The 25,350-nt window shown below is 43.3% G+C and overlaps 1 protein-coding gene across 2 annotated transcripts in view; it reads left to right on the top strand.

Annotated features, from left to right (window-relative positions):
• The window catches only part of LIMCH1 (LIM and calponin homology domains 1), a 184,239-nt gene that overhangs the window by 143,186 nt on the left and 15,703 nt on the right, over positions 1–25,350 (top strand). For both annotated transcript variants that reach the window (XM_075091598.1, XM_075091597.1), the window contains 8 exons: positions 1,939–2,093; positions 2,290–2,692; positions 6,462–6,683; positions 16,525–16,618; positions 19,013–19,185; positions 19,844–19,949; positions 21,968–21,996; positions 22,998–23,081. In XM_075091598.1, coding sequence (XP_074947699.1) covers positions 1,939–2,093; positions 2,290–2,692; positions 6,462–6,683; positions 16,525–16,618; positions 19,013–19,185; positions 19,844–19,949; positions 21,968–21,996; positions 22,998–23,081 — 1,266 coding nt within the window. The remainder of the gene's footprint in view (positions 1–1,938; positions 2,094–2,289; positions 2,693–6,461; positions 6,684–16,524; positions 16,619–19,012; positions 19,186–19,843; positions 19,950–21,967; positions 21,997–22,997; positions 23,082–25,350) is intronic.

Below are 25,350 nucleotides of genomic sequence, written 5' to 3'. Positions count from 1 at the left end.
AAGCCATAATTTCCCAGGGGAGATAAGAATGGGTCCAAAAGCATTCAAGAGGTTTGAGAACTCTTTGCTGTTGAATGGAAAATCCTCTGCGCTAAAGTGTGTAAGTTTTCCAGGCCCTCAGCACCTTCTACACTGAACTAAAAGTTCTGAAGAGCCACTAAAAAAGCCATTAGTGGAACGTCTTTGGCATTCGAAGGGAGACGACCACATTCATGGTCAGTTATTTTTTTATATGCCTGTGCTGTAAATTTGCCAACAATTAACAGTTTCATGGCTTTTTTTTTATTAATGTTATTCTAAAGCATCAGAGCTGGAAAAGATAAACATGTCTGGTTTTTAATTACAAAAAGAGGAGAAGGGCTTGTGTTACGAAATTTGCTAATGAAAAACTAATTTCCAAACAATAGGCAACAGTGGGAGTAGCTGAATAAAGAAATGCTTTGGTACTTCAGTGAGAATAATCAGTAACTGAGGAAAATGAAAGGCCTGTGTTTCAAGAAAGGGATTATAGACTGATATATGTAGGTCATGTGAAGAAATACTTTAATGAGCATTCCCTTGAGTGTAACATCAATAATTTGTGGTTTTAAGCTAAATTAAAAGTGACAGGTTTGTTCCTGGTTTTAATAAAATAAGTTATGCTTGCAGTACCTTCTGCTGTTTACCAATAAAAATGTAATTAAAATATTTGGAAAACCATGTAATTAATGAAATAGCCTTTGAACTGAGTATGTGTACAGAATCTTTGCTTTTTATTAAAACCAGAATTTGTTAGAGTGCATGAAATGTAATCTCTATACTAATCTCCTGATGTTGTAAAGTTAATGACAAATGTGCCCCTACAGTTTCCTAGGAAGTTATTTTTCTTTGCAGAAGTTCTGCAGAGGTTATTTTTTACATGTAAAATTTTGCTACTTTACTAGTTGGCTGCAAAGACATTTTATAGCTTAGGAAACTTCTTTACTGTAATACTTTTACTGTGAAAAAGATCTTGTCTCTCTACCCTCCACAACTTGGGATTTTATAACACAAGCAGGATGTAAGACGTAGGTGCCTGTAACAGGTATCTCCTATGACTCTCTGGTATAGTGTCAGGTTGGAGTTGCAAGAAAGGTGAAGGACCAGCGTTAGTAGATCTTCTGGACAATTTTGGGCAAGCAGATTCCAAAAGGAGTAAGATCGCTACTTCAACAGGGACATATCTGTATAGCTGGATACAAACCATAGGCTTTTTGCTCTGTCATGTCTCACCGGTTGTGAGCCACTTAGTTCCTAACCTGTATTGCTCAGATCTGGGTCCAAAATACTGGAGGGTGCCCATGAATATGAATTTAAGTTTGGATGCTGCGCTGGATTTTTCTGTCAAAAAAGAAAGCATGGGTCAACCATGCTTGCATGTAGTTGGCTGATAGTCCCATACTTGCCCCATCCTATCAGGTCTCCAGGGAAAACTATCAGTGTGGCTGTAGTTCATGGTGAAACAACATCCCTTCCTCCAGTGAGCTCCTGCCTCCCACAAATCTGATTATTAAAATTCTTCACCAAACATAATTTTCTAGTTCTTCTTCCTGGGGAATCAGGTTTTGTCCCTAATGTTGGCCCAAGTGAAAATGAGTGCCCTGACTGGTCCTTGTACGCCAAATTTCATGGTGTTATTACCTGGCATGCTTCTGGAACAATACAAAGCCAGAAAGAAAATACACTAGTAGAGCTATGAAATCCTTACTGCTGTTAGGAGAAAATCAGTCAGGCAACATCTTCGTTTCATGTTATTATCTCCTTTTTTCTTTAAAATAGACATCACTGCCTGCAGGTAATGGGAGCCTGGTCCACAGCCAAGACCAACCATTGCAAAGCAGCTGACTGGGTTCATTGGTTTCTCTGGCTGGTTTTTAGCTCTTTGCAACTCTGCATTAAGGTGTCTTCCTTCTCTCACAGGATCTGGCTCGGTGGAAGAGTCGTCGAAGGAGCGCTTCACAGGATTTAATAAAAAAAGAAGCTGAGAGAAAAAAAATGGAAAGGTTATTGTCTGGAGACGGAACTAACGAGCGCAGGAAAAGCATCAAAACCTACCGAGAAATTGTGGAAGAGAAGTACGTTGTCTTATTGAAGTGCAGTGGCATGTCTGAAAATGCTGTGTGCTCCATAGGTGATAGTTAACTGTTGGCAGCCTTGCCTCCAGGCCTGGTGTAAGGAAGGGGGAAGGATGTTGATGGAGCAGAGGAAATAGGAGTGATTTCTAGCATTAATTTTAATGCAATGGTTTCTCTTGCGTTGTCTCCTTTGCAGAGAGAGAAGAGAGCGGGAGCTTCATGAGGCATACAAGAATGCAAAGTCACAGGAGGAAGCTGAGAGCATCCTCCAGCAGTACATTGAAAGATTCACTATCAGTGAAGCTGTCCTTGAGCGTTTGCAGATGCCAAAAATTCTGGAAAGAAGCCATTCAGTAGAGCCAGATTCCCCACTGAAAGACCCAAATCCTCTGAGATATTTAAGGCAACAGTCGCTTCCTGCTCCAAAATTCACTGCCACCATTGAAGCAACTATTGTTCCCACCACTGAACTAGAGCCCAGCAGTTCGACAGGCCGCACATCTCCCAGCAAAAGCATTGTCTCCAAGGCTGTGCCTATGCTGACACCCAAGCCTTACTCACAACCCAAAAATACACAGGAAGTTTTAAAGAACTTCAAGGTAGGATATGTCACACACCCTAGAGTCAATCAGGAGGCAAATAGATCCCAAGTAAATCATCTGAACGTATAAATGTTTAATGCAAATAAGTAGAAAATGATTGCAGCATTCTGATGTTATAGAACTCAGCTTTGTGCTTTGTGCTGCCCAGTCTAGTAGTCTCTTCTTGGTTACCAACCTTCTTAGAAACTTGACCTGTTCAGACTGGAATATTTGTACTGGTGATTTTTCCTCAGGCTAAATTTGTTTGGGGAAAGACAGGGAAGGGGGGGACCTCTAAGAAAAAAGCAAAGCGTTTTCTGAGAAAGAGGTTAGGAAAGAGTATGTTGTCGTGTTTTTTTGTTTTTAAACAAAAGGGAAGCGGCAGAGTGGAGGCCCCGACTTTTTTGTTGTTGTTGAGCAAGATCTGAACTGGCTTTTGTGTCAGGGGTCTGATTTTTGCCATACGCAAACAAGTCTGTCCCACTCAGCCAAGTCACAAGCCTTTGAGACACTGCAGTGTGCATGTATTCAGCATGGAGAGTCCCTACTTCTTCAGAGTCAAAAGCCAGCTTGCCCAGAGATACTCTCTGTCCTAAAAATGCTTCTTACCAGGGATGAATGGGGAAAGCTGCTTCACAGGCATAAAGAGGGGGTATAGGCTGTCCATGCAGGTTTAGGGGAACAGATTGGTACTGGGGCAGTGGTTTAACTGGGGATTGCTGGTGAGAGAGGGGGAGTGACTGCATTGGGTTGCAAGAACTGTGCAAGGATTGTGGGGATAAAAGAAGTAAGAGAGCTTGGATGAAAGTAGGGGTGCCTGGAACTAGGAGCCAGCTATAAGATTTGTGGGGAAGGGGATAGGAGAAGAGACTAAAACTGGGATATGAAACCTGAGGTGTGTATCATTGGACTGGGTGGGTGTGGAGGATGGGAGTAAGATACTGAACCAGTGATGGAGAAAGCAAAGGACTGGGATGTGCTAGAGACAGAATAAGCCAAGTTTGAAGAAATCTGCTTCTCACAGTGCCTGTACCAAATCTGGAGCTTCCCCGAGTCATATTGTAGCCTTGTTGTAAGCAGCATGAAGCCTACTGGCAGGGGCACCCCCAGCCTCTAGAGTCTGGGTCCCCTTGTGTCTGCCATTGCTACCCAATACTTTGCTAGTGGTGTGCAGAGGTCCCTGCAGCACTGCTGATGTCCCAGCAGCATTGCTACCATGTATAGTCAGGTTGTTTACTTCTTTTAAAAATAAGTCAGCTTTGTATAGATAGTGAAAAGCATGTTGTGATGCCTGTAATTTCTTGAAGTCTGTCCCAGCTCTTGTGGAAACCCCCATGTTTCCTAGTTGAAACATGAAACTGGTAATTCCCATTTCTCCTATACCTCAGTTGGTCTTCCCCTAGAGTTTACATTTTAGACATCAGTGAATTGTGGATCTTTGTTTTTTTCTGATCCATGCCACTTTTTTCCTCAGAGGACCAAGATTTATGTGTGTATTGCCATCACATTAAGTTCACGTATCTGGGGAGAAACTAACTCAAAGATGCTTCTACCCCTCTCACCAGCCACCACTACCACCACTAAACGTCTTGTCTAGATCTTGTTCACTTGATGTGGAAGGATGTGATTTTCCTCAGTAGGAATCATTCCCTAGCATATGCAGCTGTAGAATTATTTTCCCCTGAAACACCAGTCTGTCAATGATTCTCAGCTCTGGTGACAATGTGTTGACTTGCTCCAGACCAGGAGGAAAGGAGTGTGTTTGTTTAACTCTGCAGCCAGGGCATCTGTCCTGATCATTCAAACATTTGGTTTTCCTCTCTAACATAAATAGAGAAATATCTTAGTCTAAACAGAGACACTGAAATGGATGATGCAGCCTGCCAGTGTTTTCCTGGGTTTTTAATTTCTGAGATCTTTCATGACCTGCCTCTCTAGTAGATAATCCAGCACACAGTCCCAGAAGACCTGGGGCTCAGTGTCTGCTCACACTGGCATTTGGAAATAAACCCTAAGAGAGGTACTGTGTTGAGTGGGTGATGGCAGTGAGGAAAGGGAGGGAATCTTTTAATCTGAAAAGCAGTTAGAAGGGATGAAACCACTTGTGGAGCTGGGCTGTTTCTCCTCTGCCTGGGAGCCGATTGCACGAGGTGCTAACTGCCTTCACCTCCCCGCATGTCTGTCAGAGCTGAGGATGCCCAGCACCTCAGAGATGGCCCCTTAATCACCCTCCGATAGAGAACAGACCTCTGGATACATGTATACAAGAAGTCAGTGGGAGGAGTTTGCCCTCAGCTTAGGACTGATGGCATATACTAAGTTGGAGTGCCACTTCTTGAGGTGTCCAAGCTGTTTACTCAAGATGTAGAGTACTGAAAATAAGTAAATGGTGAAATAAGGACTGAGGCAAGGAGGATGAGATGGGAAGAACTTTGTTTTCTTAAACTGTGTTTCAGTTTGATAAATCATTTTTGACACTTCCTGGTTCAGTTTTCAATAACAGTGAAATAAGTGAAAAGCTCCCATGGAATGGCTTACCTCTGAGTTTATTTTTACATATGTTTTTGTTTATGCAGTACCTGTGGAGAAACCTGAAATGACTAATCACCTTCTATATCCCAGATAGCTTCTCAAAGAAATCACTGATCTATGCCATTATTCCCCCAAAGTCCAACAATTATCAGAGAAGAGTCTGTCCATATTTACTCCCTCACCTTTCCATTGTCTCCTGTGATGACCATTTTGCAAGGAAGGATCTCTGTGCACAGAGCAGCAAAGCCCTCCTTCATGTCTATTTAAAACTTACCCTGTTGACAAGCCTATAAACATCTGTGCTGTAGCTAGGCAGGAGCAATGGGGTGTTAACTGATACCTGGTCCTTACTGGTCTCTCTCCAGCTGGGCCCTCTTATGGTGAATGGCTTCTAAGTTCTCCGTAGCAAGACTTTTTTCATGTATACTGTGGCTTCTACAAATGGCCCTCCAAACTGAAGGAAGTCTTTACATGCCAGCTTCATTTCAGAACATAAGAACAAAGTATTAAAGTCCCGAGAGCAAGCTCTACCAGAGCAGAGGAAGAAACTAGAGCTTATTTTGTATTTTCTTCCTTGCTTAAGGGTTCCTTAGCAGGAATATATGCCCACCAAAGAGCTAGCTTGACCCTGAGAGCAAAGTAGTTAAACTGTTTCTGTGCTCTCCTTTTCATGGAGACTGCATAAAATCATTTTCTGTGAAAGCAGCTACTTATTTTATCGCCTCATGAAGAAGGTGGAATGGGGAAACAAGTGGATAAACTCTGCTGCTCCTGACCCTTCAAAGTTCACGTGGCAGCGCTTCAGAAAGCACAGTCTACTAATACTATGGTGTGGTTGTCAGGGTACATAGCAGTTCATCAGCATAATTAGTCCTGGAGAACCTGCTTGCCTCTTGCATGAGGCAATGCAAAACCCAGCAGTTTTGGTCTAAATTTAACATAAATCTTTGTTGTTCTTTGAAAATCCATTGATCTGTGGTGCATATAAAGAGTGTCTGTATGTTAGTGGGAGATGAAATGTGGGAAACCAGGGAATCCAGAAAAATTATTACCTTCTGCCTGTATCTTGTTTATGACCCCCCTGGAATAGAGTTTTCTTCTGTCTTGGCCTGTTGAACGAAATGTGTGCTTGGCTCTGTCCTACACTGATTGCACAGACTGTGTTAACAATTGTAATACCATGCTGAAGTCCTAATTTCATAAATGCCTTTGAAAGCTACTTGCCTCAGCATATTTATTTAACTGTATTCTACAGGTAGATGGAAAAGTCAGCATGAATGGAGAAAATTTCAATGGCATAGAAGAGAAGGATAAAGAGTGTACAACAGTAATATTTACTCCTTCGCCAAGCAGATCTCTGAAATTTGATGGAGTAGCCAGAGGGGACAGGCCCCCAGTAGAATTGAAGAAGGACCCCACAAGTGTTGAGCTCAGTTTACAGAGGCCTGCCACTCAGAATGTGCACAAAGAGCCAACAGTAAGACCAACACGAACAAACCAGCCTTACTTTCTCTGCCAATTTTCTGTCTCATAATGTATTTAATCACTAACTAATGAAACTCGAGTGCTTATGTTTGCTTTATTTCAAGAGGGTGTGCCCAGGCCAGGGAAAAAAAAGCCCAAAATCCTTTGTAAATTAAAGGCTTCTTCCTTTGGGATGTGGGTAGAGAAATGGGAGGGGATGATGCAAAAAAGTTTTTGCAGCCAGCATCTCTCTTTTTTTGGATGTCATGCAGCTGATAAGCATGCTTTAAATGTGCTGGGCCAGGGAGAAATTGACTCTCTGTCCCATCTATTGTGCAGATTCATTCAGTGCTTCTCCTGATGTTGGCTGATTAGATCAGCATCATAATTAGACTGTGCGAGCCATTATAATTAGTCTCAGTTTTCAATTTTCAAAGAAGAGGATGGGGATGTGCTGGCAGTTTTGAGCATTGAGCTTTCATTCCCCTCTCAGAAATATTAAAAAAGGGGATAAGCTTCTGAAATGCTCAGAGGGGCCAACGTGCTTCTTAACTGCCTTATCAAACAAATTAATTTTACTTTTTCATCTTTCTCTTCTCCTCTTCCCCAGAGAAAAAGGCAGGAATAAAACTAGAGCATATTGCAGCAGGATTCTAGGTGCTACAATAACAAACTGTAATAAAAGTAGGTAGTAAAAACAAAACAAAGAATAAGGACCAGACTTCAAATAAAGCATGTGAAAGGGTTGCAAACAAGTGGCAGGAGAGGGAATTCTTGACATTCTTTTCTGTGTAACAACAAAGAGAATTGGAGATACGGTGCGAGTTGGAGTATGACAGTTTTCTGCTTTCATCTCAGATTTCATCCAAGCGTTGGCCAGATGGATAACAGGGAGTGGGCAGGGATCTATCCAGGGGAGTGATGGTTCGTTCTTGCCAAAGGGCTTGTGTCTTGTCTTACTCCCCTGCTTCATGCCAGTCTCTGGCCATGGACAACCAAGCCATGGAGCCTGCAGCAAGCATGGGAGCAGGGATGTGCTGTGAGCACAGACTTGAACCTGTCAGAGGGAACTGGTATAGAGTCAAAAGTGAACGTTACACAGGAAAGCAGGCAGGGATGACAGAGCAGACGCTCCTCCTGTCAGAATGAATTGGCTGTAAGGGTGAAGCCAGGTAAGCATTGTGTCTGATATGGGAGAGCTGGCGATGGGAATGTTTGGAGGATAAAGAAGAGCCTCAGCTTGCTGTAGATCAGAAGCACAATGGCAATCATAAAAGTAGCCGAATGAAATTGTTACTGTCTCCTTTTTTAGAATTTCCAGACCAGTATAGCTGTGGAAGAGTTGAGAGGAAATTCAGCAACAGAAGCCACCATTAGGGCTTGGGTGTGTTTGTATGTTGGATGACCTCTCATCCTTCCTTTTCCACAGCTTTGAGGATGATGGGGCCAGCTGAATGCAGATTTTCCTGTGTCAGGTTTTACCTTTTGGTGGTATTGGCAAAGGAGGCAGAAGAGTTTGAATTCTCAGATTCCTTGTGACTGACATTTGCAGAATACCTCCTGGATTGTAAGCTTGAGTGCACTTAATGATAAAGCCTTCTAGAGAGAACAAGCTTGCACCCTAATGGTGCTATTGACAGTTTCACTGCTCTGACTAAGGGTTTTATATTGCTAGCTTCACGATTTCATCGATAATGTGACTGGGTGTTGCAGACCATTATCATTACTCCTGTCACTTCAGCTTCAAGCAAAGGTGTGTGTGTCAAGCATGTCAAGGGCAGAGCAAGGAGAGAAGACTGCTTTGAGGGGGATCTTAAATGGGGAAACAAGTGGAAAGCACTGACCATGATGTGGGGAAAGGAGGAGACCTGCCTATGGCTGGAAGGGAATTTGCCAGCCTAAGATACGATTGCAGGTTCTGTTCCTTCTAGATGTTTGCTTCACTTTACCCAGCTGCTTCATTTTAATTTTTGAGGTCCCCATGCCTTAGACTGAGGCATGGGCAGTAATTTAGCTATTGAGCATACAGGAGTGCCCGTGTTCATGGAGAGGAAGGGCTTAGGTGCCAGGTTACAGAGATGGGGCATTGTACTGATGCTTGGCTTCTTCACTCTGTGGTGGGACACAGATCAGAACTGCTACAGGCAGCTCGATATGGATGTGATCATCTGGGGCCTTATTTGCAAGAATTGAGCAGCTACACTGGGCTCACTTCCCTTAGCCGCCTCTCTGTACCTATTTTACCTTGGTTTCTAGACAACTAAAACAACAACATCAGCCTGCATCTGCAGGGTCTGAAATGTTAAACTTCTCTCTGAAGGTATAACCCTACCTAGAAAGGTTGGGAATCCAAATTAGAGAAGAAAAGAGCCTCCTGGGCTTGTCCCACTCCTCATAAAACATAGCCTCTTGCTGAGTAGGATGCTGAATAACTACCTGTCACTGTGAGCCCTCTAGACGGGAAGAAGTGGTTTGCTTTTTGCCCCAGCAGGATGGGGCTTCCAAGCTACACATTCTTGGAAGTGAAAAAGCCTTCTGAAGCTGCTCCTGTATCACCTCCTACAAGGAGAAACCAGGGCTATAATTTTTGTCTGATGTTTAACCCTGCTGAATTTTAGGAGGGGAGGCGAAGACAACAAACAGGGATAGAAAAGAAGCTGAGATGAAGAAACAGAGCTGTCTGGAGTGGTAGAAACGACTATGTTCCTTTTGCCTTGAAAAAATTTTTACAAATTAGGCATGTTTTCAAAGCCTTTTCTAAATTTGCTTTTACTGCCTTTACTTGTATACTTTCCTCTATTTATATAGCTCTTGTTAGCTATGTCCTTCCCAGGCTTTGAATAAGATTCACAGGCACTAGCTCCTCTGCCTGTTATGAGATGCTGTTCTCTAGGGGTTTTTTTTTCCCTCTAGATGCTCTGAGATTTGTGTTGGGTTTGTATTTTATTCATTCATTTTCTGCCCTGAGTCTCTTTTGTGAAGTATATATTCCTTTTCATATATAAGTTACCTTTGGCCCTGCTGTTCCTCCTCTTCTGATTCTCTTCCTGTACTTTGGGTGCCCCTTCCTCCTCCTGCATCCCTCTTACAGCTACTCCCCTGCTGTTTCAGTTCAGTTGTCAATGGACTAGTCCTGTCTTCTCTCCGCCTGGCAGGCTTCCCTTTGAAGCTCTGTAGCCCTGCTCTAAATCTGTCCGGCTGGCCTCGGGCGTTGTCTGCAATACAGGAAGATGCTGTGCAGCTGTACTTCAGCAGCTCTTCTGGCCTCAAGTTTGGAAAATGGTTTAGTCAAGTTGTACCACCTAAAACACTAATGTGATTGAGGGTTTTGGGGAGCTAGAGAAGTGCAGGGATCGTTTCATATGGGTGAGATCTTGGTGTTGGTTGTCTTTATGACAGAGGACCCCATCTATATGTCAGTCAAACAATGACTGGCAATCAGAGACTGACTGGGAAACATATGTAACTCATGCCTAAATCTACTCTGAAATGAGATGCAAAAAGCTGCCGCAGGTGGGAAGGGTGGTAAAAAACCCACTATTATCAAGAAACTATATTTGTGTCTGTAGTGTATAGGTAGAGTACTTAAATGGGGGGGGGGGGGATTCTACAAAAGACTTATCTTTACTCAAAGTAGCTTACGAAATTTTGCCTATGATTTAAGGCTAGAAAGGATAAATTTGGCCTATAAGCAGAATGAAAATATCCTGCTGGTGTCTGAGGAGTGATGTGCTGCTGAGAGAGGCAGTAGGAAAAGCACACCTCTCTTACTGAGCTGGGAAACCTGGGGGAGAGGCCCAAAGACTGACTTGATCGGTCAGTGGCAACGCTGGCAACACCATGAGAATCATCTCCTCACCCTGGTTCTGCCTGTCAGCCATGAGGTTCTGTTTTCTTTCCATTATATGGAACAGTTAGGCACATTATAAATGCTGAGAAGTTGTATCTTCTAGCTTTTTGAATCAGGAGTTGGCAAAGTAAATGTTTTGGTTTAAAACAATATTTGTGCAGATTTTAGTGTAGGGGAATTAATTTGTCAGTGAGTAACATCATTTTATTTTAACCGATCTTTGTATGAGCATTTAGAAATTATTGGCTTGTTATGGCTTTAATTATAGCTTTGCTCTGATCAACAAAAAAAAAATAGAGACAGCAACTTTAAAAAGATGAGGGTGAGGTGGTTGATGGTGGGGAGAGATTTTGACTTTCTTTTAATTTTTCACTAGCTAGCTTAAACTTGTCCATTTCTACTGACTGCACGCTTGGCACAAAATAAACTTCTTTCTATATCCAAGTAACACTCCTTCATCTTCAAAAATCCACTGACTGAAGTGAGATTAAAGCATAAGCTTTCTTGTGGTTGAGGATTGTTGGCCAAGGTACAGGAGAGCAGGGTTGAAATCCTGATTTGTACATATCTGGTAGGACAAGTCTTTGTTCTTTGATATATTACAAGAAACACTTGTAGAGTAAGTATGTCTGTTCCAGATTGACAGCTTTGCCTTGAACCACACATGGGAAGATGGGTAGAGGGCTGGACTACCTGAAGGGAAAATGGTTTAGGGTGAGAAGTGAGAGCAGCAAAGCTTCAAAGCAGCTAGACAGGAACTCTGCTTGGGATGTGCTTACGAATCTAGCATCTGTGTCTCCTGTCCTCCAGACACCAATGCACTTTTCAATGTCTATCAGTGACAGAATCTTATTTTACATCCCAATTGAGCAGTAATAACTCTAGAGAAATGACTAGCAGGAATACTTAACACTATTTCTTGCAACACTTTCAAGGCTTCTCTATCAATTACTGATCCACCCTGACCTTTGGTTGTAATAGCTGTCCTTAGTATACTATTATATAGCTGCCAGATGAGGGAGATGACTTAATGTGTCAGAGCAGTGTTCTGACTATAGTGCTGTACTGGCATAGCATTCAAGGCACTCAGCTGTGGCAGCCCAAGGTCGTGCCACCATTACCACTCACAACACCACAAAATGCTAGCTTTGATGAAGAAATCATTGTATGAAAATTTTAAAGTCAGTGATACATGTGCAATATCAGTCACAGAAGTTTGAAAGGTGTGGCAGGCAACTCCTGTATGTGGCTATTGATACTGCAACCAATTTCATTCCTGAGTGATTTTACAGAATTTAAACTGTAGTTCTAACCTGATTCTCCCTGATACCTCTGTATTCTTGCCGGTTTCAGACAGCTTGTTTTGTCGTGTTTTCACAGAAAATGTAACAGTATTTCACGTGATTTTGTGTACAAGTAGTGTTAACTGATCTAATTTACAATAAGGGTTAATAAAGTTCTTCTGTAGTTTCCTTTGGAGTTTGGATTTTTGTAGTAGTTGTGATGTTCTGTGTTTTAGGAGATCCTAGTTACTGTATTTTTAGGGTTTTGTAAGGATGTACGGTTCTGCCACAGCAATAGGCAATGTGGCTATTTCTGGCTTGTATGGTCTGTAATTTAAAGAAATAGCTGGACTGATATCCTAGTTTATGGGATAAAAATCCTGTCTGCCACAAACTGAACTAATTTATTTTCATGCTTAATAGGTGTTTGATAACACTGTATAGCCAGCTATGCTTGTGTCTTTGTTAAATGGATACCTTGGTTAGCAGAACTCAAGTGTTGCTTTGCCCACTGTTACTGAAGTGCTCATAACTGCAACTGCAATCACAATATTTACCTTTTCATCATGGACTAAAGCTTCTAAATCCTAAATGGGGAAGTTCACTTTAACTCCTGGGTAGCTAGGTGCATGGGGTAATAAAAACACCAATCCAAGTAGACAGCATTCTTCAGTTTCAGGAGTTAACAAGACAGTGTTGTCATACCAGCCTGGACCTGAGGGCAGAGATAACCACAGGCCCTACGCAGCAAGGTTTTTCCTACTTCCCTTGAAGACTTCGTTGGCTGTAGCGGTGGACCAGCAGGTGTTGTGTGACTTCCCCTTGTAGGCGCCTGCAGCAGAGCCAGCATATGGAGTGGCTCTGTGGTCCTGCAGAACAACGCCTCTGCCCACATGATCACGTGTGGCTGCACCGGGATGGTGCCGAGAGGCTGAGTGGGTCCTTCATCCCACAGCGTCTGAGGTCCTCTGAAACACCTCAGAAACATCACTTACCAGGTTGATCAGTTTTTCAGTGTCTGTCTCAAAATATGATCCTCCTGGGTACAATGAAATGCTTGTATACCTTTTTCATGTTCAGTGGTAACATCATCACTTGAGTACAAAATATTTACGAAATGTGAAGGGTGATAATCTGTGGTAGGAAAGACATTTTATCAGTTCTACCAGTACAAGAATTTTCTTAGATGTATCATATACCTGTGGATATTGGTATTATAAATATAATTAGATATACTGGGAATGAGACAGTTCCCTAGTGAAGTTGACTTAATTTTTTTATAAATTACTTACTAATCAGTTTTATATTTTTAGATGTATGTCGCTAGCTTTTAATTGCTCAGCAGAGGGAGGAGGAACAGTCAAGTCTCATGAGCAGGAACAGAACTTCTGCAGCATGCTGTTGCAAAATTCAGTTTTCCTGCAGCAGCTGGTTGCGCTTTTGTTTTTTTACTCCTCTTTGAAAGAATTTCTGTAAATAACATCTATGTCTATACTTGGTTCAACCTCCTGGATATAGGTTATGGGTAGATTTAGTTATTCACTTACGCAGGATAGCTACATGACACAGCACCCTGTTTAGGTTCCTCAAGTAACTCTAGACCCAGAGGTGACAGAAGTGCATCATGTCTGTGCATTCACTGAGCTTCTTAAACCCTTTGAGAGGCCAGTGTGGCTGTGCTCTTTCTCCAGCTCCAGCGGCCATTGGCAGTTGACTTCCCTGGGTGTATTTAACACTGTTTGACACTTTTTATATTGGCCCTAGTATGTCATTGTTTATAGCTTTAAAGCTTCTGAGGTTGAAATTAAAGCTGAATTTATTTTCTTTTTTTGGAAGTTTTTCAGTTTGGACAGTTGCTTTTTGAGAGTGGAGGGTGAGTTCCATTGCTTTACCAATAATATTAATAATACAAACATTAATAAATCAAATTTGCAACAATTTCTTTGGAAGGGTTTATGCTCTGGAGCAGTGGGTAGGGTTGTCAGGTAGATGCCTCTTGCTTTTCTGGTTAAAATCCACCTCATTTAGGGTAAACCTTGAGCTCTTGATAATAGCCATTTGTTTAGGTTTAGCAGACGTTTGTAGGTTGTAGAATGACTGAATAATTCAGGTTGCGGGTCTCTAGCCGCGTCTCCTGCGCAAAGCAGGATGAGGCATGAGATAAGACCGGGTTGCTAAGGGCTTGATCATTTGAGTCTTGAAAACCTCCAAGGATGGAGATGGCACAACCTGGCTGGGCAGCCTGTTACACTGCCTGGCTGTCCTCATGGAGAAAAATACTTTTTTCTGCATTGAGCAAGGTTGGGAAACATTTCTAATAGCTGCATGCCAGGAGCCAGAACTGAAGCTGAAGGAGATATTTTCTTTAGCTGCAGTGTTCTTGTCCTGGGGCTTTCAGTGAGAGCTTTCTCACTGAAACACAGGCTGGCATCAATATGGCCTGGTGAAGGGAACGGTGGGTTATACAGAAGGAAACAGCAACAGAATGGCAAGGGGCAAATCTTGGTGGCACAGGACTTGCAGTCTTTGGAGCATTTCTCTGGGACCTGTTTTTTAGGCTGTGCTTTAAGTCCAGTGACCGTCCCTCCTTAGAGCATGTAGCACATGGAGGGGGAGCTCTGTGCATTGTTTGCTCTTGGTATAGGCACGTTCACAGGTGGACGTGGTGGAGAGGAGGTCCTCAAACTTCCTGTGCTGCCTTTTTGGAGAGTGTGTTTTACCCTCTGCCTCATCCAGTTTGAGAACCACTTTTAGTCAGTTGGGGGATGTGTCCAAAGAAGAGCAACAAAGCTGTTGAAGGGTCTAGAGAATAAGCCTTCTGAAGAGCAGCTGAGAGAAGTGGGGTTGTTTAGCTTGGAGAAAAGGAAGCTCGGGGGAGACCATGTCACCCTCTACAACTACCTGAAAAGAGGTTGTACCAAGGTGAGTGTTGGTCTCTTCTCCCAAGTAACAAGTTATAGGACAAGAGGAGATGGCCTAAAGTTGCACCCAGGGACGTTTAGATTGGATATAGGAAAAATTTCTTCACTGAAAGGGTTATCAAGCACTGGAACAGGCTGCCCAGGGAAGTGGTTGAGTCACCATCCCTGGAGGTATTTAAGAGACATGTAGACATGGCACTTAGGGACATGGTTTAGTGGTGGACATGGCTATGTTAGGTTTACATTTGGACTCTGATCTTAAGGGTCTTTTCTAACCTAAATGATTCTATGGTTCTGTGATTCTGTGCATCCCCATGCCTTGCCTGGGGCAGAGGATTCAGGTGGGTGGAAGTGAGGGTGCAGTGGAAAGCGCCAGGCGATGAGGAGGACGATGGGCAGCCAGCCCCAGCCGGCACCGGAGGAGATGCACTGCCACTTCTAGAGGCTCATGGCTGTGGCCTGGCGCCTGTCCTGCTGTGAGGTGGCGGCACAGCCCTTGGCAGTCAGGGCTCCTTCTGTTGTTCCCAGCATTGCTCACTGCCCGCTGGGCTTGCCAGGGTCACTGCCCCTGGCCATGGCCCTACACCAATCCCCACCATTTCCTTGCAGGGCATCTTCCCAGACACATACCCTGCCTCTCTCTGGAGCAGGGAGAAGAGAGGCAGGGATTCCCAAGCACTGCTGACAGCAAAGCTCTCTGGAGTCAGCGTGTCCACAGGCGCTGGCGTCCTGTTGGCACTGCCAGCGGATGTCCCCACTGACCGAGCTGTGAGAGCCCAGGTCTGCTTTTTATGGGGCATGGACAGATGAGGGGATGGAGGCTCATGTGGGTCTGTGAGCGTGGGAAACAAGATCCATGCAGAAGGTGGCAGTCTGAATCCTCCCCCAGAATAGAGGAAATTTCATGAGATTTCCTCCCTTGTAACTGTTAATAAGATGGAGGGGTGGGAGGAGGAAAGGAAAGCGAGTCTACAATGGGCTACTTCTGAAATATGTTACTTTTTATCTCTAAAAGTGGTCCTTTTTTATTTTCCTCTGTTGAATGTGCCATTTTCTAGATCTTTCATGGATTAGAAGCACTGTGCAGTGGCTGACTGGTTTGCTGCAGATTTTGCTTGATTTGCTTACTTGGAAAGCAGATGTATGGTGGAAGCTGCTGAATAGATCAGCTGAAGTGCTATTCTTGTTTTGACAGTGTGGTTTTTGCTCTGTGACAGCCTTGTCCTGGGTCAGGAAGCTGGCTTTTCAAAGGGATTTGGATTACTAGCTTGATATGCTCTCACCATATTTTTTCAGTCCTCTCTTAATAGTGTTTCAAGTATTTCATTACCTTTAATACTGACTCTGGCTTTTCGCTTCAGATAACAGATTGTTTAGACTACCATGAAAGAAAGGAAGTATTTAATTACTTTGCCACTTTTCAAACCCTAGTATGTGCTATGTATTCACTAATGCGTACGTTTTTGTGTTATTCTGGAAGAGGCAACTACGGGTGAAATGTATGCTTATCTCCAGCTAACACAATCCAAGATATCCTACAATTTAAAAGCTTGTAGGAGCTATTCCAAACGAACTGCATGATGGTTGCTGATGAACGGTTTGAAAAGGAGATTAAAGCCCAGTGATTCAACACGTGAATGGCACGTACCGCTCTGAAACACACTCCCCGGTTCCCTGCTGAGCTCTGAACCAGCCTGGTTCAAACACGTTACAAAGAAGCAGCAAGTACTGCCTCGAGGAATTAACACATACTTTCATTTCCACTATACTCACTATGTTTCTACTTATTATTCTCTGCAGGCCTCCCCGATGGAAGCAGATAGAGCCGCCAGCAAGCAGGCCGAGGCTAGCCCTGGAAGTGTGGGACCTGTGAGCCCAGCGTGCCTGTCCCCAGGTGGGTTGCTGCTGCTGCCCTTGCCCATGCCCTTGCCCACCCCAGCCTGGGGTTTAGGCCCAGCCTGCAGCATGAGTCCCATAAGTGCATCTGCAGCGGCACCAAGAGGGTTTATTGGAAAATGCAGAAGATTTCAGAAATCTCCACATAAGAAAGGCATTTTTTACAGTAAGAACGATCATTCAGTGCAACAACCTCCCCTGGGACGTGGTAGAGTCCCTGTGGCTGGAGGTTTTCAAGGTGTGACTGAACAGAGTGCTAGGTAATCTCAGCCAGGCTCCCTTTCCCACGAAAGGTGGGACCAGATGATCTTCTGAGGTCCCTTCCAACCTGGGCTGTTCTGTCATTCTGTGGTTGAAATGACACTCCTGACCACATATTGCTCAGGATGCAAGTTGTCTGCTTTGGCATTTGTGTGTGTGAAAAGCTGGTGCCACAGTGTGCTGTAACCAGAAAGTAATCAGGGCAGAAACTATCAGTCAGTAACAGCTTCTGTTTAACACTTTTTCCCCCCCTAGACATTAAGGAATGCAGAAGGAGAATAAGAAGGGTCCTCATAGGGGCTTTAAATGGACAGTATTGTGCACACTCCTGATTTTCTGCTTTAAAGCCGTTATGCATGATTCTTAATCTGGGGAAATGAATTTGCTCGTAAAATTTGAAGTGCTTTTCCTCAAAAGGGTTTTTCTGAAACATTACCTTTGAGTAGGCGTTTTATGTACTGCCTGCTATCATACTAAGTTCATAATCTTCTTTTTGTTGTTCATTTTTTAAAATGGGTCTATCAAAGTTCAGCTTGGTATGGGTAAGTAAAGAGTGCTATTTGATGTAGGTATTTAAATGACACCTCTGGCTGTAATTGGTTTATAAGCATAATGCTCCTGTTTGTTGAGGATAAATGTGACTGAAACAACAGAGCTTTGCCCTCAAACTTCAATGGGGTACAATTCCCCCAAGATGAGAAACATATCCAGCCTTTTCTTGGTGTGCTACAAAACTCTGAAGCACATGAGCTGTTAGCAAGGGCTCATCAGCTGACTTAATTACTTTGGCTCATAGATGCCAAAGCACAGAGGTTAACAATCTTGAATTGCATCTGGCAGGTAATGTAGAAGCTGCAGTCTTGTGGTGAATTAAGCAAATTCTCAAGAGTCAACAGTGATGAGCTGGTGATACTTATCTACAAATCACAAAGCCACCTTGTGTCAGGCTCCACACCTATGAGAAATACTAAACATTAAGTATTGGTAGCAAAGTTTAATACTGGCTGGCACGGAAAACTGAGACAGCATTGCAAAAATTGAGATGGTAAAGGAACACGGATTTTCATTATGTCTGCTCTGGAGGGATAGATGTGGTCCAAACTGTGTGACCTTCTTCTTGAATAAGCAGCCTCCTCTGCTGTTCAGTACAAGCCTCATACTTCCATGCTGTGACCCCTATGCCACTAATGGTGTGGGAGCTGCTCCAAAGTGGTGTGCATCTGTCTGGCAGCAGGAGCAGCTCTGGTCTCTGTTCATGTACAGGTTCTTCGTGGAACCTTGGGATGCATCTCTTTCTTAGCTCACTTTCCTAGCTTGTCAATGAGGTATACCTGGAAGCTGCTGCTGCTGCTGTAGTTGGAGAGGGAATAGGATCTGAAACTGAGATTCTGCTTTAGGAGGTTAGAGAGATGTCTGGGTGCTTATGCACTGCCTGGGATGCTGGAAACTGCTCTGCTTCCAATGGTGGTACCAGCTGACGGTAGTTTAGCTGTCACGGTCCTCAGCTGTTGGCCCGTGCGCTCCTGGTTCCTTCTCCTGTAAAACAGCATCAGCTTGTTGGGTTTCGTTAAAAACTGAATGGCAATTAGGTTATTCCAGTCCAAGGCTTCCTGTTAGTACAATTTGTTTGCTGTCTGATGCTTGACTGCCATGGCTTAGTGGAAGCAAGCTGGAATACCCTCCAGTGCTGACAGCGAGACCATGTTAATTGTAGCATATTACTTGTCTGGGTAGCATTTTAGGATAGGATTCATCACACAACTTCAGTAAAGAGATCTATACCTCAGTAGGCACATTGTAGGTTACAGCTCATCTCAGCCGAAGAGGAGTCTGAAATAGTTTTGGGTGACTTCCTTGAGAACTGCCTCTCTGTTGACCATGAAGGGTGTCCCATGATGCCCAAGTCAAGTGTAAGCACCTGCATTTTGTCAGGTGAATTTCACCCTTAAAGCCTTGTCTTCTTGGAGAGATTAATTTTGCCTGTGTTGAAGAAAGATTATTTTTCCAAAACATCCATTTTTATGGGCTCACAGTATATCCAGTAAGAAATCAGATTGTAAGAAATAGGTCTACATTTTATTTGAAAAAATATCTTAATCTTGCAACATTATTTTTTGTATGTATGGATTAGGTTCAGATCAAAAGCAATTCAAGTCAACTGCAGCTTCTGCCAGCCCTGTTGTGAAGAGATTAGAATTTCTTCCCAGTCCTGTCCCTTCAGAGGAAGCTGCTTCAAGTGAGAAAGATGTGAAGAAACCTGAAACAGAGCAGCAGAAGGAAGCAGAGCTCCCTGCTACACCGGAGGTACATACGGGCAAGAAAGAGAGGGAGTGGAAAACAAAACAAAAAAAGAAGAAAGATCTCACATAGAAATGTTTATTGTGCAAATTGATATTTTCCTCTGTATAATGTTACTTCAGGAGTTTATTCAAAACAATCTGCCAGGGAATGGCCCTGGAGAAAGGCTTCTGTGCCAAATCCTATGCTCATCAGAGAGTTCCCCCTCCAAAGGAACTCCCCAGTATCTGCTTGTAGGTTTGAACCTGTAAGCTGGCTGGCGCAGAAATGAGAACTTAACCTGCAAGCCCCAGTCCCACCGTGTGTTGGGAGGGCAGAGTATCCAGAAGGTGTAGACAGTGGAGCTAACCCTCTTAGTCCTCTTGAAGTGCTGAACAAGTGCAGATGGTGGCAGAGGTAACAAATGGCCATGACCATACTGTTCTAGATGTTAGTCCTGGGTTAGGATCGACTTTGGTGCACAGGGCGGTGTGAATGACAACAATAAACAGCTACCTATTACTTCCAGGACTTTGGTACTGCAACTACATGGTGTAATTCTGGAGATAAAGGCTTCATCTTTGATAATGTTAATTCAGCAAATAAGTAGAAAGGGTTTAAGTTAACCTTTGGTTGAACCTGCTGATTTTTGAATGCTGCTTTCTGCTCCCAAATGTCTGAACAGGTAATGAAACCAAAAGCCCTGGAACAAGAGGGGAATGTAGTATTGCCATCTTTAAAGAAACTACCTGAGACCAGTCAAGTTACTCTGCAGAATTCTGGTCTACAAGGTGAGCAAACAGCATTTGGAGAACTCAGCAGGACAATAACTGGGTATGTGTGTGTGGTGTTCAGGGAGAAGTGCCTAATCAATGACCTGGATGGTTTGGGAACTCAGATGGTTATTTTCTAGTTGCATCTGACTGGTATTGGTAGTCTGGCTTCTGTGATGCAAAGGACTCTTCTGGCTGTTCCCCTTGAACACAGCAGCAGAACTGTGACACAATGGAGAGGGACAGGGAGAGTCTGCCTTGCCTGGTCTAGCAATAAAAGCTGTGTTATGTCAATGGGTATTATATTTTACTAGTACTGCTGCTTACAGATGAAAATGGCTTAGTAATTGGTTTTATCTCATAATAAAAACTTCTGGAGATAAATTCTGCACTCAGCTGCCCATGTGGAACTCTGTTTCATAGATGAACGATACACATACCTGGCTGCATCCCTCAATTTGACCTGTGCCCATCATCAGTTCTTGCAGAGCATAATTTTTTTTCCTTCATGACAGTTTTGCTTGAGATTGATAATGTTTATTAGTTTGATTTTATATGATTTTAAAGATGGGGGAGGGGGGAGAGAGAGATCATCTGAAGTTTTCTTTCCCCTGAGAACTTATTAGGTTGTTTGTTTATGTATAGGTAGTATACTGATTGTCCTAGTGTTTTCAACATTGGAACTACTGAAGGTGGTCCACTGTGGAAAACAGGATTGCCTGAAAAAGAATAGAAGTCTCACTTGTTTTAAGTGGGGGATGCTTTCCAAATAGGCTTTGAGAACAACATCATTTTATGTTAGGCACAAATCAGTCCAAACATCAAGTAACCGATTGTAGGTCTCTTGCCTATTTTCTGAGTGATGCTGAAACGCTTGGCTGCTCTCTAGTGTTCACAGCACGTAAAGCACTGAAAGGATCACTGCTTTAAAACATGTATTTGCAATAGGAATGAATGTAAGTACCATGCAAAGACTTGAAGGGGTGGCTGCCCTTGATGAGCATTAGGTCGCTAGAACTCTCATGTAAGGTTAGGTGCCATATTACAATAGTAGCATTTGTATATGGGCAGTCCATGTGATCTGCAGGTCAGTTGTAAACTGGCTGCAATGGGCCAAAGCAATTGTAGTGAAAATCCCTCTTGTGGCCCAGGCGGCTCGGGTCTGAGAGTCCGTCGCTGCCTTTTGACTGTGCTGTGTTTCTTGTTTTGTCTCTGTGCCGTTGCCTACAGAGCCGCCCCGCGGGGCCACGGTTCCGCTTAGGGTTCGCAACAACTGGCGGCGCTCACAGTTTTTCTCACAGTCAGGTAAATGCGGTGCTAAGACCAGCTTCAGCCCTTCTGCTGCCTCCAGTCGTAGGTGTCTTTGGACGTGGGGCTGGGGTGAAAGCTGATGATCACGGGGACTTGTTCTACCTCTCGCTTTCATAGAAAGTGTCTATTCCTGCTGCACAGTTGACAAAGAGCTGTTGGGTTGCCCGTTGTTGTGATGCTCTGGTTTCAGGCACCCAAAAGAAATCACTTGCTTATAAATACCTTTTCCTTAATTTCTTTAAATTAGCCTAATTCAAAGACGCTTGAATAGAAAATGGCAATGGTTCTCTTCGTAACTGTGGCTCTTGAATAGTGTAGTCCCATCCTTTTAGCTTTGCTGTGCTTTTTCCTTCCTAGCACTGAATCACGAAGGGAAAAGTAGATCAAAGTAGGTAACACTCAGTCTGAACACTGCTAACGTCTGTGGCCAAAAGTAGATGGCATTAGCTAGTGGTAGAGTAGAACCTGACATTAGTTAATATTGTGCTCCTCTATACCCAGATAAAAAGTAGTTTTGTTGGTGACGGGTATAATCTGTTTTTCTGGTTTATTTGCTTGCAGTTTGTCCTTGCATTTGGTTGTGGGACCAATAGGAAACTAACATGAACCTTTTTTATACAGATACAATGTAGCTTTAATTGAAGGCTAAGCACATTTTGCTGTGTTAAATTTAATTTTCCCTTTTTCTGTTTTTTGTTTGTTTGTTTTTTGGGTTTTTTTAATAGCTGATTCTGATAGTGGTGACAAATCAAATGTGAGTACCTTTTTTACATTGTTTGTTTTAGAGATACGTGTGTAGCAAAAGTGAATTTTTTATGCAAACTGTCTTACAACATCCCCAAATCAGAAAGAGAAATTTTTTTTTCTCATGGAAATGAGAGAGGAAAAATATAACACAAATCAAGACCTGGTCTGAATCTGGAATGTATGTGTTCTTCCCTTGTCCAGAATGAATGCTAGCTATACAGTACTGATTTGCTGGAACCACTAAAGCTTCATAATCTCAAAATAATATGTAACTTCAAGTTATCAAGTTATCCATTCTACCTTAAATGCATAGAAATTAGAGACCACAATTCTGCTGTCTCCCCAACAAAAAAAAAAATCATAAATACTACATTAAAGTATACAGTATTGGATATTCTGTTTCTCACATAAAAATAGACGTCTCTTCTTATCAGATTCTAATACAACTAGTAGTGAAAAGGAATATGACACCAAGTGTCTAAAATTGCCCTTGATTATAAGGGTTTTAAACATGTAAATGTGTCGTGTAATGGGATCCTTAATGAAACCTGAGATTTTATTTCATTACAGATAAAAATTTAAAATAGGCTGTTGTGCTGGCAGCCATGTGAAATAAGAGAATATATTTTACAATCACAAATTGCTTTGTACATTGTGCAGAAGATTATAGAAAAGAAAAATAGACATTGTCTTTAAATTTGAGTACCTGCAGGTATCTCTGTTCAGTGCTGCTTAGAGCTTTCTTTCAGTCATTTTCCTCTTTTTCCCCTCCAATTGAAGTTTCCTAAGCCTTTCTTTGCAAACCAAATTATTATTTTATCATTCAGATACCTGTGGGCAATCCCAAGTGTCAATGAAGCTAAGAATATTATCTGCTAACTGAGAGAACCGTTATCTAGTTCTCTATTTCCCATTTTAACATCGCTGCTGGGGTGGGCCAGATGAAGTGCAGCTTTCTTGGTAGCCTTGTGAACTACAGTCTAATAGCTTGGTTTTCCTTCACACAAGCGTTTCAATTTCTGGTCCTGGGATCCAGAAGAAGAGCGAAAGCGCCAGGAAAGGTGGCAGCATGAGCAAGAGCGCTTGCTTCAGGTAAGGAAGAAACTACATTTCTTCCACCATGTGGCTCAGCTGTTGAATTGTTCCTTTGGACGAAGTTGGTTATTTCATGTCATGTCTTCCACGTCCTCTGTGGATGCTTGAGTGAATTCTGTGGCAGATGAACATGAACGTGAGCATACACACACATCCTCTGTGGTTTGGGCACTCTTCCCCACTCCATGGAAAGACCGAAAGGACTTAGTTCTGCATTCCAGTACCGAGTTAAACCAAATGTTGATCCTCAACTATATTTAAAGTATGTTGAGCATAGACTGTGAGACTTAATTACTTGGAGCCTCTTTCTTGAGACTGGCATTTTGCTGACCCTGATGCCTATGCAACTCTTCTTTAAAATTATGGTCTTAATAGATTTTTGTAGACTTCTGCATTGTTCACAGGTTCTTGGAAAACATCAAGCTAAATTTGGAAAAAAAGGGTTTGGGGTCTTTTAGTGAGGGGGAACCCCCTCAAAACATCCACTTTTGCCTAGTGGTAGAGTAAGCTGTAAAAGGTCTGGTTTCGTGTCCTAACTGGGAGAAGTGCAGTGGCCCTGAGAACTTGAATTTCCCTGTTAGTCTACAGTGACTTTTGAAACTGTAATTAGGTTTGGTCCCAAAGAAATCATATCTTTCCTCCATGTAACAGAAGAGCAAACAACTGTCAAAGGATGGAGAATAATAAATTGAGTCTTTTCATCAGGCTCAGCCAGCATGGGTTTATGAAAGGGAGGTCCTGCCTCACTAACCTGGTCTCCTTCTATGATAAGGTGACCCGCTTAGTAGATGAGGGGAAGGTTGTGGATGTTTTCTACTTGGACTTTAGTAAGGCCTTTGACACTGTCTCCCACAGCATTCTCCTGGAGAAGCTGGCTGCTCACGGCTTGGACAAGTGCACTCTGTGCTGGGTTAAAAACTGGCTGGACGGCCGAGCCCAGAGAGTGGTGGTGAATGGAGTCAAATCCGGCTGGCGGCCAGTCACGAGTGGTGTTCCCCAGGGCTCAGTGTTGGGGCCGGTCCTGTTCAGTATCTTCATTGATGACCTGGATGAGGGGATTGAGTGCCCCCTCAGTAAGTTTGCAGATGACACCAAGCTGGGTGGAAGTGTCGATCTGCTGGAGGGCAGGAAGGCCCTACAGAGGGACCTGGACAGGCTGGATCGTTGGGCCGGAGCCAGCGGTATGAGATTCAACAAGGCCAAGTGCCGGGTCCTGCACTTGGGTCACAACAACACCATGCAATGCTACAGGCTTGGGGAGGAGTGGCTGGAGAGCTGCCTGGAGGAGAAGGACCTGGGGGTGTTGTTTGACAGCTGGCTGAACATGAGCCAGCAGTGTGCCCAGGTGGCCAAGAAGGCCAATGGCATCCTGGCATGTATCAGGAATAGTGTGGCCAGCAGGAGCAGGGCAGTGATGGTGCCCCTGTACTCAGCACTGGTGAGGCGCACCTCAAGTACTGTGTTCAGTTTTGGGCCCCTCACTACAAGAAGGACATTGAGGTGCTGGAGCGTGTCGAGAGAAGGGCAGCGAAGTTGGTGAAGGGTCTAGAGAACAAGTCTTATGAGGAGCGGCTGAGGGAGCTGGGGTTGTTTAGTCTGGAGAAGAGGAGTCTGAGGGGAGACTTTATCGGTCTCTACAACTACCTGAAAGGAGGCTGTAGCGAGGCGGGGGTCGGTCTCTTCTCCCTAGTAACAAGCGATAGGACAAGAGGAAATGGCCTCAAGCTGTGCCAGGGGAAGTTTAAGTTGGATATTAGGAAAAACTTCTTCACGGAAAGGGTTGTCAGGCATTGGAACAGGCTGCCCAGGGAGGTGGTTGACTCTCCACCCCTGGAGGTATTTAAAAGAAAGGTATGGTTTAATGGTGGACTTGGCAGTGATAGGTTAGCGGTTGGACTTGATGATCTTAGGGGTCTTTTCCAGCCTTAACGATTCTATGATTCTATGATCTTTTATGATTGACTTCTGTGTGTCTCTACTGCTTTCTTGAGATTATTTATTTTTAGCTAATATGCTTATTTCCTCTTGAAATCGTGTAAAATTCTCATAATTTTTCTGGCATATGTGAGTGTTCTCTCAATAGTGAGCGCATCTCTTCTGGATTAGGCAGATGTGGTTTCTAATTTGAACAGAAGTTGGAACTAGTGTAAAGAGATATGGAAGTCACCATTCTTCCCCATATTCAAACCAGTTCTATCAAACAATTTTAAAGATCTCTTTGAGATAATTTTTCATGCAAAACTGGGTAAAAACAATTCTCAAGAAA

Source organism: Phalacrocorax aristotelis, chromosome 4 (genome assembly GCF_949628215.1).
Source record: "Phalacrocorax aristotelis chromosome 4, bGulAri2.1, whole genome shotgun sequence".
Lineage (NCBI taxonomy): Eukaryota > Metazoa > Chordata > Aves > Suliformes > Phalacrocoracidae > Phalacrocorax > Phalacrocorax aristotelis.
This window is presented reverse-complemented; position numbering and strand designations above follow the sequence as displayed.